The sequence below is a fragment of the Protomyctophum bolini genome (assembly GCF_963924005.1).
Source record: "Protomyctophum bolini genome assembly, chromosome: 17".
Taxonomy (NCBI): Eukaryota; Metazoa; Chordata; class Actinopteri; order Myctophiformes; family Myctophidae; genus Protomyctophum; species Protomyctophum bolini.
In genome coordinates, this window is record NC_137878.1 from 41038636 (window position 1) to 41056135 (window position 17500).

The 17500-nt window shown below is 46.9% G+C and overlaps 2 protein-coding genes across 3 annotated transcripts in view; one reads left to right on the top strand and one right to left on the bottom strand.

Annotated features, from left to right (window-relative positions):
* The window catches only part of LOC308331901 (kelch-like protein 7), a 19740-nt gene extending 4860 nt beyond the window's left edge, over positions 1-14880 (bottom strand). Inside the window, exons 1-10 of one of the 2 annotated variants that reach the window (XM_080787433.1) lie at positions 14445-14880; positions 13351-13453; positions 11827-11920; positions 9183-9307; positions 7787-7962; positions 4570-4744; positions 3447-3589; positions 2245-2358; positions 1509-1635; positions 1-180 (exon numbers count right to left, since the gene is read on the bottom strand). The exon at positions 1-180 is cut by the window's left edge and continues 22 nt beyond it. In XM_080787433.1, the coding sequence (XP_080643559.1) occupies positions 1-180; positions 1509-1635; positions 2245-2358; positions 3447-3589; positions 4570-4744; positions 7787-7962; positions 9183-9307; positions 11827-11920; positions 13351-13453; positions 14445-14582 (1375 nt within the window). In that variant the 5' untranslated portion in view covers positions 14583-14880. The remainder of the gene's footprint in view (positions 181-1508; positions 1636-2244; positions 2359-3446; positions 3590-4569; positions 4745-7786; positions 7963-9182; positions 9308-11826; positions 11921-13350; positions 13454-14444) is intronic. The other variant, XM_080787434.1, reaches the window with a different exon arrangement.
* A 2350-nt stretch (positions 14881-17230) lies between these two features.
* The window catches only part of LOC308331785 (vesicle-associated membrane protein 3-like), a gene marked incomplete at both ends in the record, with an annotated part of 9495 nt that continues 9225 nt past the window's right edge, over positions 17231-17500 (top strand). The window contains one exon of the mRNA XM_080787279.1: positions 17231-17250. Within this exon, the coding sequence (XP_080643405.1) occupies positions 17231-17250 (20 nt within the window). The remainder of the gene's footprint in view (positions 17251-17500) is intronic.

Genomic DNA, 17500 nt, shown 5'->3' on the forward strand with positions numbered 1-17500 from the left:
CCTCACAGTTGTTGAGCACGCGTCCGGAGACGTTGTTCCCCACGGTGCCGCCGCACACGTACACCAGGCCCTGGTGCTCCACGGAGCCGTGGCTGCAGCGGGCCATCAGCATGCTGCTCTTCACCTGCCACGACTCGGTGCGCGTGTCGTAGCACTCGAACAGGTCCAGCGCAGAGCTGCCTGCAACGCACGCACACACAGGTACGCACACACACACACACACACACAGGCACGCACACAGGCACGCACACACAGGCACGCACACAGGCACGCACACACACAGGCACGCACACACACAGGCACACACACACACAGGCACGCACACACACACACACACACACACACACGCACACACCAAGGTTATAATAGTTTAGTTGTTGTTTTTTCCATTATAGTTTAGTTTTTGTTAGTTTTGACATTTTTCTTTCTAATTCAGTTAGTTTTAGTTCGAGGTTTTTAGAGGAGGTTTGCTAGTTTTTATTTTGGTGAAAAAGCTTAGTTTTAGTTTTTTCCGTACTTTGGTTTATTTGTGGGTTAGGGCTAGCGTGGCTACACGCTGTCGTACGGTGATGAAAAAACTGCCGTAAAACTTGTTGGAGAAATGAGGAAGTGAATCTAATGAATTTAAAAGGATTATATTATAAATATCCGAAAGGCATATAAATATTGCTAAAAACTAAAACTAAGGGTATTTTTTGCCCTATAATTTCAGTTAGTTTTGAGGACACACAATACAGTTTCAGTTTAGTTATCGTTTTTTTAAATTTATTTTTAGTTTGTATTCTCTTGCTGCAGAGTGAGGTCTAGCCAGCACCAACTGGGGATTCCTGGATCGCTGCCCTCCACACATTCCTATCCACCACTGTTTCTATTAGTTTCAGTTAACTAAAATGTTTGTTTTTTATTCTAGTTTTCGGTTTTTTTCTTAGTTTTAGTTAACTACTTGGCACACACGCGCACACGCGCACACACGCACACGCACACACACAGGCACGAACGCACGCACAGGCACGCACGCACGCACAGTAAAGAACAGGCGATGTGAAAAAGACGAAAGTTGGAGCATCTATACTAAATTGTATGAAGTACTTTCCATTAATATAGTGGTTGCAACTGTATTAATTGATTGCCAGAGTCCTGTGGTGGGAGTTCTGCTCTGGTTGAGTCGAGTGGTGCATTATTACTTCATGTGATTGTGTATGCTTTTTATGTGTTATACTTTTAATATTTGTAACATTTTATGAGCAATATGTTATTACAAATTGAAATTGACGTTATTACAAAGAGTAACTTTAACAAAAAGTCTCTTCTTTGCAATGTGGGGTAACTGAAAAGGTGAATTGATTTTGAAACAGTCCTAATGCCTTAATGTTATTTATTGAGTATTTCAAGCAATGGGATAATATGTTTTTGGTTGGTAGATCACCTTGAGCTGGCAATTTTAAAAGTAGACCTCAAGTAGACCTTCGGACCCCCCAGACGTGTAGATCTACAGATCCATCACTCACCCACTTCGGACCCTCCAGACGTGTAGATCTTGCCCTGTGAGGCGCACGCCGCCAGGCTGTCCCGCGGCGTGGGCGGGCCCAGCTTGGAGTACCAGGAGTCCTTCAGAACGTTGTAGCAGTCCATGCGCTGGGACGGGGAAACAAAGGTCCAGTCAGATTATGGCTGGACCATTTATCAATCGAGTGTAAAATCTGCCACACATTCGAGGGAAGGTTCCGCGGTCCCGTCCTCCCGACCCCCGAAAATGATCTCGCTTTTATCTGAACTGTCAAAGCACTTATTTAAATGGTGAATGATTAAGCCCCTTACGCCTATAGCCTGCTACTTGCAAATAGGCAAGCTGTATGCTTGTCATTGTCACTTGGAAATAAAGGCGTGCAGTCCATTTATGCCTTTTTTTATAATATCATAAATGCATGCGCTCCCAAATCATCTCACAAGTGCGCTCGCATAACAAGGCCAGTAAAGCACTGTTTGATTAAGCACAAACTAATACATTGTAAACATGTTATATTGTTTTTAATTGCGCGATTTTAATTACTTGTAAAGTTGGAAATCTCTCTTTTTTTTTTACATACACGTACCGTTTTATATTAACATTTTAGGAGTGAAAACATATGTTTAGATGCCTGTGACAGCGTGTCAGCAGTTCAGACAATGCTGCTCCGCTTGTGTACGACAGAAAAACAGCCAAGGACAAAGCGTATTAATGTATAATATTATAAGTACAGTAACCTTGATAGGGAACAGCTGTGAACCTCCCAGGATGTACACAACGTTGTCCCAGAACACAGCAGTGGCGTCTCGCCGCTTCTCGAACGGACAGCGGATGTCTGTCCAGCTGGAGTCCTGGAGGACACACAGACAGGACACACAGACAGGACACACAGACAGGACACACAGACAGGACACACAGACAGGACACACAGACAGGACCACACAGACAGGACACACAGACAGGACACACAGACAGGACACACAGACAGGACACACAGACAGGACAACACACGGACAGGACACACAGACAGGACACACAGACAGGACACACAGACAGGACACACAGACAGGACACACAGACAGGACACACAGGACAGGACACACAGACAGGACACACAGACAGGACACACAGGACAGGACACACAGACAGGACACACAGACAGGACCACACAGACAGGACACACAGACAGGACACACAGACAGGACACACAGACAGGACACACAGACAGGACCACACAGACAGGACACACAGACAGGACACACAGACAGGACAACACAGACAGGACAACACAGACAGGACACACAGACAGGACACACAGACAGGACACACAGACAGGACAACACAGACAGGACAGGACAGACAGGACACACAGACAGGACACACAGACAGGACAACACAGACAGGACACACAGACAGGACACACAGACAGGACACACAGACAGGACACACAGACAGGACAACACAGACAGGACAACACAGACAGGACAGGACAGACAGGACACACAGACAGGACACACAGACAGGACAACACAGACAGGACAGTAAAACATGGAGTGAATAGTGACCTGTACCTTGGGGTTGAAGTAAAACATGGAGTGAACAGTGGCCTGTACCTTGGGGTTGAAGTAAAACATGGAGTGAACAGTGGCCTGTACCTTGGGGTTGAAGTAAAACATGGAGTGAATAGTGGCCTGTACCGTGGGGTTGAAGTAAAACATGGAGTGAATAGTGACCTGTACCTTGGGGTTGAAGTAAAACATGGAGTGAATAGTGGACTCTAACTTGGGGTTGGAGTAAAACATGGAGTGAACAGTGGCCTGTACCTTGGGGTTGAAGTAAAACATGGAGTGAATAGTGGCCTGTACCTTGGGGTTGAAGTAAAACATGGAGTGAACAGTGTACCTTGGGGTTGAAGTAAAACATGGAGTGAACAGTGTACCTTGGGGTTGAAGTAGCGACAGGACTGCGGCTGCGAGCCTCCGAACAGTGCGATGCGGTAGTCGTGTTTCTTGCGGCGCGGTCGGCTGCTCTCGCCGAGGTCCTCGCGGTCCTCGGGCGACAGCAGGTGATAGCGCATCCCGCCTATCAGGGCAGAGGGAAGGCGGAGTCAGTCGAGAGGGGGAAGGCGGAGTCAGTCGGAGGGAAGGCGGAGTCAGTCGAGAGGGGGAAATGTGGCGCAAATCTTTGAATATTATATTCTTCCAGATCGAACGTCTTTTAACTCAAATCTTTGCTTCTAGGCGGGGGGGGGGGGGCACATAATTATACTCGCCCCCCACATAATGTGGGGGGCACATAATTATTTTCAGATGGGGGGGTCGGCGGGCAATTACATATATTTCTGGGGGTCCTTGACATGAAAATGTTTGAGGTTTTTTCAGCTTGGACCGCAGGATATTAGTCTGGGGAGGCTCAGCTTGGACCGCGGGATATTAGTCTGGGGAGGCTCAGCTTGGACCGCGGGATATTAGTCTGGGGAGGCTCAGCTTGGACCGCGGGATGTTAGTCTGGGGAGGCTCAGCACGGACCGCGGGATATTAGTCTGGGGAGGCTCAGCTTGGATTTCATTTCATGGGTCGGCGGTTGGAATCCCGGCTCCTCCTCCTCCTGGCCACATGTCCTCTAAGTGTCCTTGGGCAAGAAGACACTGAACCCTACGTCGCCTCCAGTGAGTCGGTCGGTGTGAGCTCAGCTCGCCACCGGTCGGTGTGTGAATGTGGGGAAGTGAGGACGCTGGCGTCGACTGTTCGCCGCTTCACCTCCCCGACGTATGAATGAATGAACCGTTGGAAAAGCGCTATAAAAATGCAATTCATTATTATTACTACATACTGTACATACACAGAATATTTCAAGATTTTAACTTTTCTAAAGCATTAAAAAAAACTAAAATCCATGTGCGTGCGTGTGCGTGCGTGCGTGCGTGTGTGTGTGCGTTGCGTGCGTGCGTGCGTGCGTGCGTGCGTGCGTGCGTGTGTGCGTTGCGTGCGTGCGTGCGTGCGTGCGTGCGTGCGTTGCGTGCGTGCGTGCGTGCGTGCATGCGTGCGTGCCCCTCCGCTCACCGATGACCATCTTGAGGCACTGCGGGTCGTCCTGGATCAGAGGCTCTGCCTGCACCGTCTTGGACAGGAAGGTCTTGGAGACCAGAGGGAAACGCACGCAGCCCAGAACCTGCACCATGTGCTGCTGGCGCTGAGACACGTCGTACTTCATCCAGCGCACCGCCGCGTCGTAGATCTGGGCACGCACGCGCACAGTCGCACACACACACAGTCAGACACACACACACACACACAGTCAGACACACACACACACACACAGTCAGTCACACACACACACACAGTCAGACACACACACACAGTCAGACACACACACACACACACACACACACACACACACACACAGTCAGACACACACACACACACACACAGCTGCGTCATAGATCTAAACACAGCAGCGCATACTCAAGAGTCCCCCGATGTCCCCTAGGGTAGGTACCCTCACATGTTCTCCCCGTGTCCCCTAGGGTAGGTACCCTCACATGTTCTCCCCGTGTCCCCTAGGATAGGTACCCTCACATGTTCTCCCCGTGTCCCCTAGGGTAGGTACCCTCACATGTTCTCCCCGTGTCCCCTAGGGTAGGTACCCTCACATGTTCTCCCCGTGTCCCCTATAGGGTAGGTACCCTCACATGTTCTCCCCGTGTCCCCTAGAGTAGGTACCCTCACATGTTCTCCCCGTGTCCCCTATAGGGTAGGTACCCTCACATGTTCTCCCCGTGTCCCCTATAGGGTAGGTACCCTCACATGTTCTCCCCGTGTCCCCTATAGGGTAGGTACCCTCACATGTTCTCCCCGTGTCCCCTATAGGGTAGGTACCCTCACATGTTCTCCCCGTGTCCCCTATAGGGTAGGTACCCTCACATGTTCTCCCCGTGTCCCCTATAGGGTAGGTACCCTCACATGTTCTCCCCGTGTCCCCTAGGGTAGGTACCCTCACATGTTCTCCCCGTGTCCCCTATAGGGTAGGTACCCTCACATGTTCTCCCCGTGTCCCCTAGGTTAGGTACCCTCACATGTTCTCCCCGTGTCCCCTAGGTTAGGTACCCTCACATGTTCTCCCCGTGTCCCCTAGGGTAGGTACCCTCACAAAAGACATGCAGTAATCCTGGTCTCTAAACTGCCTCCCCCTGGCCAGCCGGGGCGCCTGATGGAGGGGAAAGGAACTGGTTGGAATATCGTGTTCCTTCCACGCGCTACGACGTCCAACCAGGGAAACTCCCCCCTGTCAGGTGTAAAGGAGCAACTTGGACACTCAGGCATGAAGGAAGCATGAGTTCAAGTCTGTTGCTCTCCCCTTGTCCCCCATATATGGGGACTAGGTTGGTCTCCCCTTGTCCCCCATATATGGGGACTAGGTTGGTCTCCCCTTGTCCCCCATATATGGGGACTAGGTTGGTGGAGGGTGTGTTAGAGCCCAGGATCACATTAGGTGATTGACACAGGGGTGAAAAATGGGTTACAAAATCGTGGGATAAAAGAATGTATAAAAAAAAAAGAAAAGAGTCCCCCGATTGAGTCAATAGAGGTGCGTGCGTACCTGTGCCTCTACGCGCACCGTCAGCTGGTCCTGGGTCAGTGTGCGTAGCGTACCTGTGCCTCTGCGCGCACCGTCAGCTGGTCCTGGGTCAGTGTGCGTAGCGTACCTGTGCCTCTGCGCGCACCGTCAGCTGGTCCTGGGTCAGTGTGCGTAGCGTACCTGTGCCTCTGCGCGCACCGTCAGCTGGTCCTGAGTCAGTGTGCGTAGCGTACCTGTGCCTCGGGGGGGAGGATACGCCCACTGTTCTGTGCATTCAGCGACCGCTCACCGCCGCAGAGCGAGTGGGACAGTATGTCGAAGAGATCTCCACAGTGTGGTTAACAGAGAGGGAAACGACTCTGAGGCTGAGCACGCAAAGTGCAATAAATGCGATGCTATAGTTCCCTGCAAAGGTTGTTGCAACTTGTAGGCTACCAGTTGCACCACGTCCACGAGGAAACATCTCAAAATCAATATGTCTACACGAGTCCACAACTCAGGAGAATAATCTACAGTAGGCACATCGCGTTTGAGAGCCATGCGGAAAGCCGTGCCTGCACTCCCCCCGCAGCTCCACCACAGCCGGCGGGGGACGAGGATGATGCAAGGCTCGTTCACTTTCCCCAGGATAGTAACGTAATAGAAAATAAAAACTACTAAACTTCTACAGAGCTTTTCATTAGGCGTGTTGTAGCCTACAACTGTTGTTAATGGTGTTAATTTAGACCGCCAATGACTCGACGTCCTTCTGTCTGATATTATATGAATCACGTTAAATATAGCCAAATCAATTTGTCTGCACTTATTTTTTACAACTTATAAGCAACTCAACTGCTTTTGATTTGTCTCTAAATTAATCGCGTGACTGTTGAGAGCCCAGCGTTTAGGAGGTGCATATACCTCCATAGATTGATTACTTTATAAACAGTTTGCAGAAAAAAGCACAGGAGCGTAGCCTACAGTTCAGGGTCTTAGGTCTGCTAAAAGGATTTTATAATCCAAGAAAGCACTATTTGTTTCCATTAGGGTAAGGGGTCCTTCATATTAAATTAATCTGAACATTAAAGACAACATTTGTCACCACAACAATATCATTATTGCAATGTGTACTGTATTTAATATACAGCAAATTGCAATATACAGTACAAATTGCAACAATGCTATTGTTGTGGTGGCTAGCTGGTGGTGGTGAAATTAAAATAATAGTGCCACCTCATAATTGTAAAGAGCATTTTCAATAATTGAATGAATGAATTTGTGTTCATTATGTACTTGGTTAGGTTAGTTATAATAAAAAAGGGGAAAAAATTATATTGGGATCCGTTAAGAGAACCGTTAGGAACCGGAACCGCAAAGAGGGATCCGGGAAGGATTCGGAACCATAAAAATCCTAACGAATCCCAACCCTGGTCCTGGGTCAGTGTGCGTGTGCGTACCTGTGCCTCTACGCGCACCGTCAGCTGGTCCTGGGTCAGTGTGCGTAGCGTACCTGTGCCTCGGCGCGCACCGTCAGCTGGTCCTGGGTCAGTGTGCGTAGCGTACCTGTGCCTCGGCGCGCACCGTCAGCTGGTCTTGGGTCAGTGTGCGTAGCGTACCTGTGCCTCTGCGCGCACCGTCAGCTGGTCCTGGGTCAGTGTGCGTGGCGTACCTGTGCCTCTGCGCGCACCGTCAGCTGGTCCTGGGTCAGTGTGCGTAGCGTACCTGTGCCTCTGCGCGCACCGTCAGCTGGTCCTGGTGCAGCAGGTGTGTGAGCTGAGCGACGTCCAGCGCCAGGAACTCGTCCAGCCGGTACACCTCGGTGAAATGCATCTGGACGAAGACCTCTGCCGCCCCCTTCAGCTCGGGACAGTCCATGCAGTCTGCCAGGGCCGCGATGCCTACAGACGCCACCACAGACACACACACACACACACACACACACAGACACACACAGACACAGACACAGACACAGACACACACACACACACACACACACACAGACACACACACACACACACACACACACACATCAGTCCATGCACTCTGCTATGCCTACAGACGCCACCACAGACACACAGACATCAGTCCTCTGCTAGGGCGGCGATGCGTGGAATACGGACGCCACCACAGTGTCCACTGTGGCGGCCTTTGATGCCGTCGTAATGGCTGGTTTTTACACATGCAAAAACCGAGTGTAAAATGACTTACAGTGGATCTCTTGTCCACTAGAGTCCCTTCCTAACATTTTAGTCTACTTTTTATTTGTTGAGGAAATTGTCAGTATATTCAGTCTTAGTTTTAGTCATCATAGCTTAGTTTTCCTTTAGTTTTCTGCAGTGAAAGAAAGGTATCGACGAATTTCTTTCGTCATAGAAATCTTAGAATCATAGAATGTCTGTCTGTCTGTCTGTCTGTCTGTCTGTCTGTCGGTCTGCCTGCCTGCCTGCCTGTCTGTCTGTCTGTCTGTCTGTCTGTCTGTCTGTCTGTCTGTCTGCCTGCCTGTCTGTCTGCCTGTCTGTCTGTCAGTCTGTCTGCCTGCCTGCCTGTCTGTCTGTCTGCCTGTAGATACGTGCTAAAAGTTAAATAAAGAGCAATGCCTCACGTATCCAAACGTGACATGCAAAAAGTCAAATCAACACGTCGGTAACACTGAATACATTTAAATCATATTCACATATGATGTGCCAACTTTCAGTTAGGCACACTGGCCAAATGCTGCATCAGCTTTTTATTCATTCTTCAAAAATGTTTGAGACATTATTGCCAACTATGACTGTAACTATGACTGTAACTATGACTGCAACTATGACTGCAACTATGACTGTAACTATGACTGTAACTATGACTGTAACTATGACTGTAACTATGACTGTAACTATGACTGTAACTATGACTGTAACTATGACTGTAACTATGACTGTAACTAGCTGTGCTGGAGATCAGATTTCCTTTATCGTGTGACCTAAATATACCTTTTTCATCCTTACACATCAATGAGGATCATATTGGATGTGTGCTGCTCACCCAGACATGTCATGTGATGATGTCATGTGATGTGGTGATGTCATGCCATGTGACGTGGTGATGTCATGCCATGTGACGTGTGCCGCTCACCCACCCAGACAGTTGGTGGCGTCGATCTGTCCTTTGAGGAAGTCCACACACATCTTCTTGACCGGCTCAATCTGGTACTGGTTGGCTGCGTCCAGCAGCGACTGGACGTTACCGCTGTTCACCGAGATCCTGACGCACGCACACACACACACACACACAACACACGCGCACGCGCACACACACACACACACACACACACACACACACACCTGTGGGTCAGGAGACCATTTTCACCAATAGTCATCTGTGGTAACGAGTCAAACTAAATGTAATGCCTTCGACTGCTACGAGTAACCCATTCTGACCTGAGATCAGATTCTAACGCACAGAAGAGTGGTGGTTCTTTAACCCACTCTGACCTGAGATCAGATTCTAACGCACAGAAGAGTGGTGGTTCTTTAACCCATTCTGACCTGAGATCATATTCTAACGCACAGAAGAGTGGTGGTTCTTTAACCCATTCTGACCTGAGATCAGATTCTAACGCACAGAAGAGTGGTGGTTCTTTAACCCATTCTGACCTGAGATCAGATTCTAACACACAGAAGAGTGGTGGTTCTTTAACCCATTCTGACCTGAGATCAGATTCTAACGCACAGAAGAGTGGTGGTTCTTTAACCCATTCTGACCTGAGATCAGATTCTAACACACAGAAGAGTGGTGGTTCTTTAACCCATTCTGACCTGAGATCAGATTCTAACGCACAGAAGAGTGGTGGTTCTTTAACCCATTCTGACCTGAGACCAGATTCTAACGCACAGAAGAGTGGTGGTTCTTTAACCCATTCTGACCTGAGACCAGATTCTAACGCACAGAAGAGTGGTGGTTCTTTAACCCATTCTGACCTGAGACCAGATTCTAACGCACAGAAGAGCGGTGGTTCTTTAACCCATTCTGACCTGAGATCAGATTCTAACGCACAGAAGAGTGGTGGTTCTTTAACCCATTGGACCCTGGAGTTACAGGTCTGTGACTCTAAGAGTGTACGAATGGAACCAAATCATGGACCCTTACAGGTCTGTAACTCTGAGAGTGTACTAACGAATGGAACCAAATGGACCCTTTTATAACTCTGATACTGTACAAATGGAATCAAATGGGACTCTTATGGGTCCATCTGGTTTTACTCTCAGAGTTATGGGGGTCCTTGAAATTAAAAAGTTTAAGAACCTGTATGCAATGGCTTATCTCTTGTAAAAAGAGAGACCAGCCTATTCTCCAAACCATTATCTTATATGCTTTGCTATTGTACAAAATAATATTGGGTCAATTTAATTTGCAGGACTCGCCTCGCGCACAGCTGCCTTGTCTGTGTTGTTGACATGACATGGGCTCGCAGGACAGAACTTTTATTTGTGACAGACACATAGTTCCTTTGCAGACAATACAATCTGCTTCTCATTGGTCAGTCACAAAGCTAAGAGTAGCCTACTTTTTCTGCATGTCAATGATGATCTTTGGCATGTCAAGCTTTCCTCACGGAGAGCACAACAGTCTATCTGCAGACAGCAGAGCAGCCAGCGAGCCTTTCTCTGCTCTGCTCTGCGGTCGGGACCAGTGCTGTCAGACTCAGAGCGCAACGCCCATGCAGAGTTATGAATAATACACATTCCGGACATGAAAGTCCACCTCTCACAGTGTTTTTCCACTACGAACCATTGAACGTGCATTGTAATACACATTGGTCTGAATGGTCTGTTAGCGTAGCGATACATATACAGGCGATACGTGTAAAACCCAGGACATTTGAAGGAATTTATAAACCCCCCCCCCCCGGACTGCCCGGACAGCCCCCCCAAAAGAGGACTTGTCCAGGCAAAAGAGGACGTATGGTAAGCCTAGTTAAGCCAATCAAAGCTCACCTGGCTGTGTGGATGAGAACGGGTTTAAGCCAATCAAAGCTCACCTGGCTGTGTGGATGAGAACGGGTTTAAGCCAATCAAAGCTCACCTGGCTGTGTGGATGAGAACGGGTTTAAGCCAATCAAAGCTCACCTGGCTGTGCGGATGAGAACGGGTTTAAGCCAATCAAAGCTCACCTGGCTGTGTGGATGAGAAGGGGTTTAAGCCAATCAAAGCTCACCTGGCTGTGTGGATGAGTACGGGTTAAAGCCAATCAAAGCTCACCTGGCTGTGTGGATGAGAACGGGTTTAAGCCAATCAAAGCTCACCTGGCTGTGTGGATGAGTACGGGTTAAAGCCAATCAAAGCTCACCTGGCTGTGTGGATGAGAACGGGTTTAAGCCAATCAAAGCTCACCTGGCTGTGTGGATGAGAACGGGTTTAAGCCAATCAAAGCTCACCTGGCTGTGTGGATGAGAAGGGGTTTAAGCCAATCAGCTCACCTGGCTGTGTGGATGAGAACGGGTTTAAGCCAATCAAAGCTCACCTGGCTGTGTGGATGAGAAGGGGTTTAAGCCAATCAGCTCACCTGGCTGTGTGGATGAGAACGGGTTTAAGCCAATCAAAGCTCACCTGGCTGTGTGGATGAGAACGGGTTTAAGCCAATCAAAGCTCACCTGGCTGTGTGGATGAGAACGGGTTTAAGCCAATCAAAGCTCACCTGGCTGTGTGGATGAGAACGGGTTTAAGCCAATCAAAGCTCACCTGGCTGTGTGGATGAGAACGGGTTTAAGCCAATCAGCTCACCTGGCTGTGTAGATGAACTCCACCAGCAGTCCAATGACCTCCGGCTCAGCGCTCCTCAGCTCCACCTCACGGGCCGTGGACTCCAACATACTGGCTGGAGGAATAACATCGTATTGTGCATTGGGCCAGCGTTGGCGACTTTTTGAATGGCAATAGGAAAATGTGCGATACGACCACAATGTCACGCAATGTCTCATTTTAAAGCTGCAAGTCTCTACTCTACACCGAAGAAATGTTTCTAGCACGTTCCATTGTTTACTTATAAGCATTTTAGTACACCTTGGTTTCCGTTAGCGTATAGCGCGCCACTGAACCACTGACATAGAAACATAGAAAACTGTCAGGATCTAGAAGACATTTTTAGAATCTGATCTCGGGTCAGAATGGGTTCATTGTCTTTGAGGTCATGTCACGCCAAGCCAACGTCTGCTTGTCGGTTAGTGTGGATTAGTGTGTGTGACCAAAACTCTATTATTAATGTGCATTGTGTATTTCTTTGATCATCATCATCATCACTGTTACAATATTTTATGTGACTTCTGTGTCTTTTATGATATTGGGGTTACATTTGTGTTTGGAGTAGGGCTGAAGAAAGGAAAGAAAATAAACAATCGAAGGTCAGCTCTAGTTTGGAGGGGTTTTTTTTTTAGCCCATTCTGACCTGAGATCAGATTCTAAAAATGTCTTCTACATCCTGACAGTTTTCTGAAAAAGCCTATGTTTCTATGTCGGTCGTTCTTTGATTTAAAAAAAATAGCAGACCTACAAGTTCATAGTGCGGCACTCGGTGCCACGCTATGAGCTTGTAGATCTGCTATTTTTCAATAGCTAAAGCATAACATAATGCTAACACCAAAAAGGGGTTCCCGCCCCAAAATGGGTTAAATTAGTACTATCCCTCGCGTCGCGATGCGTTGTGTATGAGCTTGTAGATGCAGCTATTTCCACCACTTTTGGAAAATGTTTGAAAAAAAAAAAACGTTTACAAACATCTTTTCCAACATGGAAACTTTGGATTATGACGGTCGATTATGCAAAAAAAGAATGATTGAGATCATGTCAAATAAGTGCAACTATAGGCGATTATGTAATACTTGTTCGTGTGTGTGTGTGTGTGTGTGCGTGCGTGTGTGTGTGACTGTGTGTGTGTGTGTGTGTGTGTGTGTGTGTGTGTACGTGCGTGCGTGCGTGACTGTGTGTGTGTGTACGTGTACGTGCGTGCGTGACTGTGTGTGAGTGTACATGCGTGCGTGCGTGACTGTGTGTGTGTGTGTACGTGTACGTGCGTGACTGTGTGTGTGTGTGTGTGTACGTGTGTGCGTGACTGTGTGTGTGTGTACGTGTACGTGCGTGTGTGACTGTGTGTGTGTGTGTGTGTGTGTACGTGTACGTGTACGTGTACGTGCGTGACTGTGTGTGTGTGTGTGTGTGTGTGTGTGTGTGTGTGTGTGTGTGTGTGTGTGTGTGTGTGTGTGTGTGTGTGTGTGTGTGTGTGTGTACGTGCGTGCATGCACATGCACTCACTGGTAAACATGAGGCTGAAGAAGTGACTGGCTGCAGCCAACACCACTCTGTGCACAGGGAAGTGCTTCCCTTGGACCACCAGGACCACATCGCACAGTGTACCCTGAAACATACACAGTACATCACACAGTACGCTGAAATATACACAGTACATCACATAGTACCCTGAAATATACACATCATTCACAGTGTACCCTGAAATATACACAGTACATCACACAGTACCCTGAAATATACACAGTACATCACATAGTACCCTGAAATATACACAGTACATCACACAGTACCCTGAAATATACACAGTACATCACATAGTACCCTGAAATATACACAGTACATCACATAGTACCCTGAAATATACACAGTACATCACATAGTACCCTGAAATATACACAGTACATCACACAGTACGCTGAAATATACACAGTACATCACACAGTACCCTGAAATATACACAACCTCTCACAGGCAGACAGACAGACTCACAGATAGAGAGACAGACTCACAGGCAGACAGACAGACTCACAGATAGAGAGACAGACTCACAGGCAGACAGACAGACTCACAGACAGGCAGACAGACTCACAGACAGACAGACAGACTCACAGGCAGACAGACAGACTCACAGACAGACAGACTCACAGACAGACAGACAGACTCACAGACAGAGAGACAGACTCACAGACAGACAGACAGACTCACAGATAGAGAGACAGACTCACAGACAGACAGACAGACTCACAGGCAGACAGACAGACTCACAGACAGACAGACAGACTCACAGACAGACAGACTCACAGACTCACAGACAGACAGACAGACTCACAGACAGACAGACAGACTCACAGACAGACAGACAGACTCACAGGCAGACAGACAGACTCACAGACAGAGAGACAGACTCACAGACAGACAGACAGACTCACAGATAGAGAGACAGACTCACAGGCAGACAGACAGACTCACAGACAGACAGACAGACAGACTCACAGACAGGCAGACAGACTCACAGACAGACAGACTCACAGACAGACAGACTCACAGACAGACAGACAGACAGACTCACAGACAGACAGACTCACAGACAGACAGACCTGTTTTCTCAGGGTGTTCATGACTCCCATCACACTGGACAGCTGCCTGTACTCCTCCTTTATGGCACACTTCCTCTCCGACTTCTTCTTAGCAGCAGCGGCAGCAGCAGCTGATGACGGCGACGGTGACGAGGCCATGATCCCAGTGATGGTGGTGGTCCGCCCTGCTGTCTCCCAGTCCTCCTGTGTGTGTGTGTGTGTGTGTGTGTGTGTGTGTGTGTGTGTGTGTGTGTGTGTGTGTGTGTGTGTGTGTGTGTGTGTGTGTGAGAGGCTGTGTGTGAGTGACTGTGAGAGATCTGATGATTTAATTCATTTTGAAAGGTCGTATATGGAGGCAATCCTGGCTTTGATTGAGCGATATCTCTGTTATGCCGAGACAATAACACAATAGTATGTAAGTAAAGTTACGTTAGTTATGCCTCGATCTCTGACTGACTGGCTGACTCTCCCTCCCTCGGCTCTGTTTTTAATAGCTTCTTCTATGGTGGTGGTGCTGTCGTCTTCTTCTATTGCACTCGACTCACTCGACTGGGGGGAATTGTTTTCATTTGTCGCCCTCTACGGGGAAGAAATGAGAGCTCGTTCCAAAATGACATGAAGTGCATGTTTTAATTTTCTTAATAATCACTCAGTGGTCCGTATCAGTTTAATTATGTCACCACATGAAAATGTGATATTTCCATCTGATTTTGATTGTCCATATAGGCTGTACATATAACCTTTTTATGTGGCCTATAGCTATTTTCTTTCACACTCAGAGCCCAGAGTTTGAGTGAATGTAGAATGATGTGCAGGCCAGGGTGTCATTTATATTTAGATGTGAGGGGACTTCATTTCACAGACTAAACCTTTTTTTTTTATACTTTTTCTTAATATTAAAATAAAAGAAGGTGAATACCGGTGGAAAGGATGCGCTGATGAGGTGAATACGGCGTGGACGTGAGACGCTCCCAGGGGGATGAGCGTCTCTGGCGTCACTGCAACAGAGAGAGACCTATATGATAAATAAAACCATATTTTGCGCACTTTATTCATTATTATTGCTGGAAGAAGAAGAACAATAATATATCGTTCAAGTTAAACAACAACAATACAAGAAGGGACACACATCCTATATATGCGAGGAGGAAATATTAATTGTTTGCGGACAGTTTTTATATAGCCTACTGCGCGAATTAATCGGGCGACTGATTTGAATTCAACTGGGACTAGCGCTCTCTGTGAGTGTGAGTGTGTGTGTGTGTGTGTGTGTGTGTGTGTGTGTGTGTGTGTGTGTGTGCGCTCTCTCTCTCTCTCTCTCTCTCTCTCTCTCTCTCGGATAATCACCAGTCGCTGCAGCCGAGATGTAAGTATAGGCCTACCCAGCCACTATATATATTTATATTATATATGATTCCAGAATGAGAACTATTTAGCCTATATATTATTTACGTATACAGTATGAAGGTATATCTCTATACTTGTAGGTTTAATGCGTTCAAATAATTATTTAAATATCGGAGACGCTGTGAATTGAAGTCAGGATAAACGAATCCCGTGTCAGACACACTGGACCTTTCTCACCCAGAATGTAACAGTTTAAATACATGCGCTTCTACAGTGATTTTTGCACCTTTATAATCCTTTATTATTTCATTGTCTTATTATAGGCCGGTCCTTATTGCGATGTATAAACTTTATAGCCTACTTTTCGCGTTTTCTTTCTTTTCATCCTTTCCTTAATTACTTTTCGAGCGAACATCAAATGTAGGCTACTGCGCGCGCGCGCGTGTGTGTGTGTGTGTGTGTGTGTGTGTGCCGTGTCCGACGTGTCAGCTCAGCTGTAGGCTACTGTATGTAACGATGCTTTGCCGTAGCCTACATGCACACGTTGTAACTGGCTGCTCTCCCACTGTTTAATTATGTCCTTTGTAGCCTACAAGGTATTCCTGTACTTCTCATTAAGTGGACATAAATAAACATTTCAAATGTGTGTGTGCGTTGGCTGTCAAATCCATCCATCTTTGTTCTCTATAAACGGGTGCGTGCGTGCGTATACACGCAGCTTGTATCCACTAATCTCTCTTCTCCATTTGACCAGCGGCTGTTGTCGTGGAGAGCAGGAGTTATAGACAGCCTATAATATAATAATATAATATAATATATATCATAATTATATATTTGTAGTTGTTGTTTTCCAAAAGCTAAAACAACCTGCAGTATAATTATTACTACACTGTAAATCCATGGAAGTGGAACATGTGACGCGTTTAAACCTAAACACCATGTGTGTAATAATAAAATGCCAAGTGTTTATTAATATTCATACAATACAGTAGAACACGAGTTCAACTCAAACACCTCACGAGAACACCTAGTGTTCAAATTCTAAACACCTATATGACTGACGTTGATTGTAAAAACTAAACACGTTTATGTGTTTAAAAAGTGTTACGGGCGATTAGACGTGTTCTTCTGTTTATAATCTAAACACTGTGACACGTTTAAAAAGTGTTACAAAGGATGTGTTTAAAACGGTTTATAACCTAAACGCTTGGGTTTCGTGTGTATATGCAGGTTGTTTTAGCTTTGGAAAACAACCTTTAGTGCAAACATGATTTCATTGATTGGAACATGCATGGTTATCAGACCCATTACATATAGGCCAATACCCGTCAAAGTATGGTTTATGCTCAAAGTGAATGGCTATATCCAGTGCCATATGTAGCACAATAATTATGTTATATTGTATATTCATGAAAAAGGATTATAATATGCAAAATAAATGTAGGAATATGAAATAAAAGATGGTGCCCGCTCTTCCATGGTACCAGCACCAATACGCTACTGTGTGTGTGTGTGTGTGTGTGTGTGTGTGTGTGTGTGTGTGTTTATTGTTTATTGTTTATAAGGATCCCCATTAGCTTTTGCTTTGACAAAAGCTATGGTGAGAACCACATATAAGCCCTCCCTGGGTTTCTTTTCTCACCTGCACACACTTCTCTTTTATTGATGTTACCTTTTTGAACTGTTTTTATTGTGCGAAATAAACTAAACTAAACTAAAAATGACTTCGA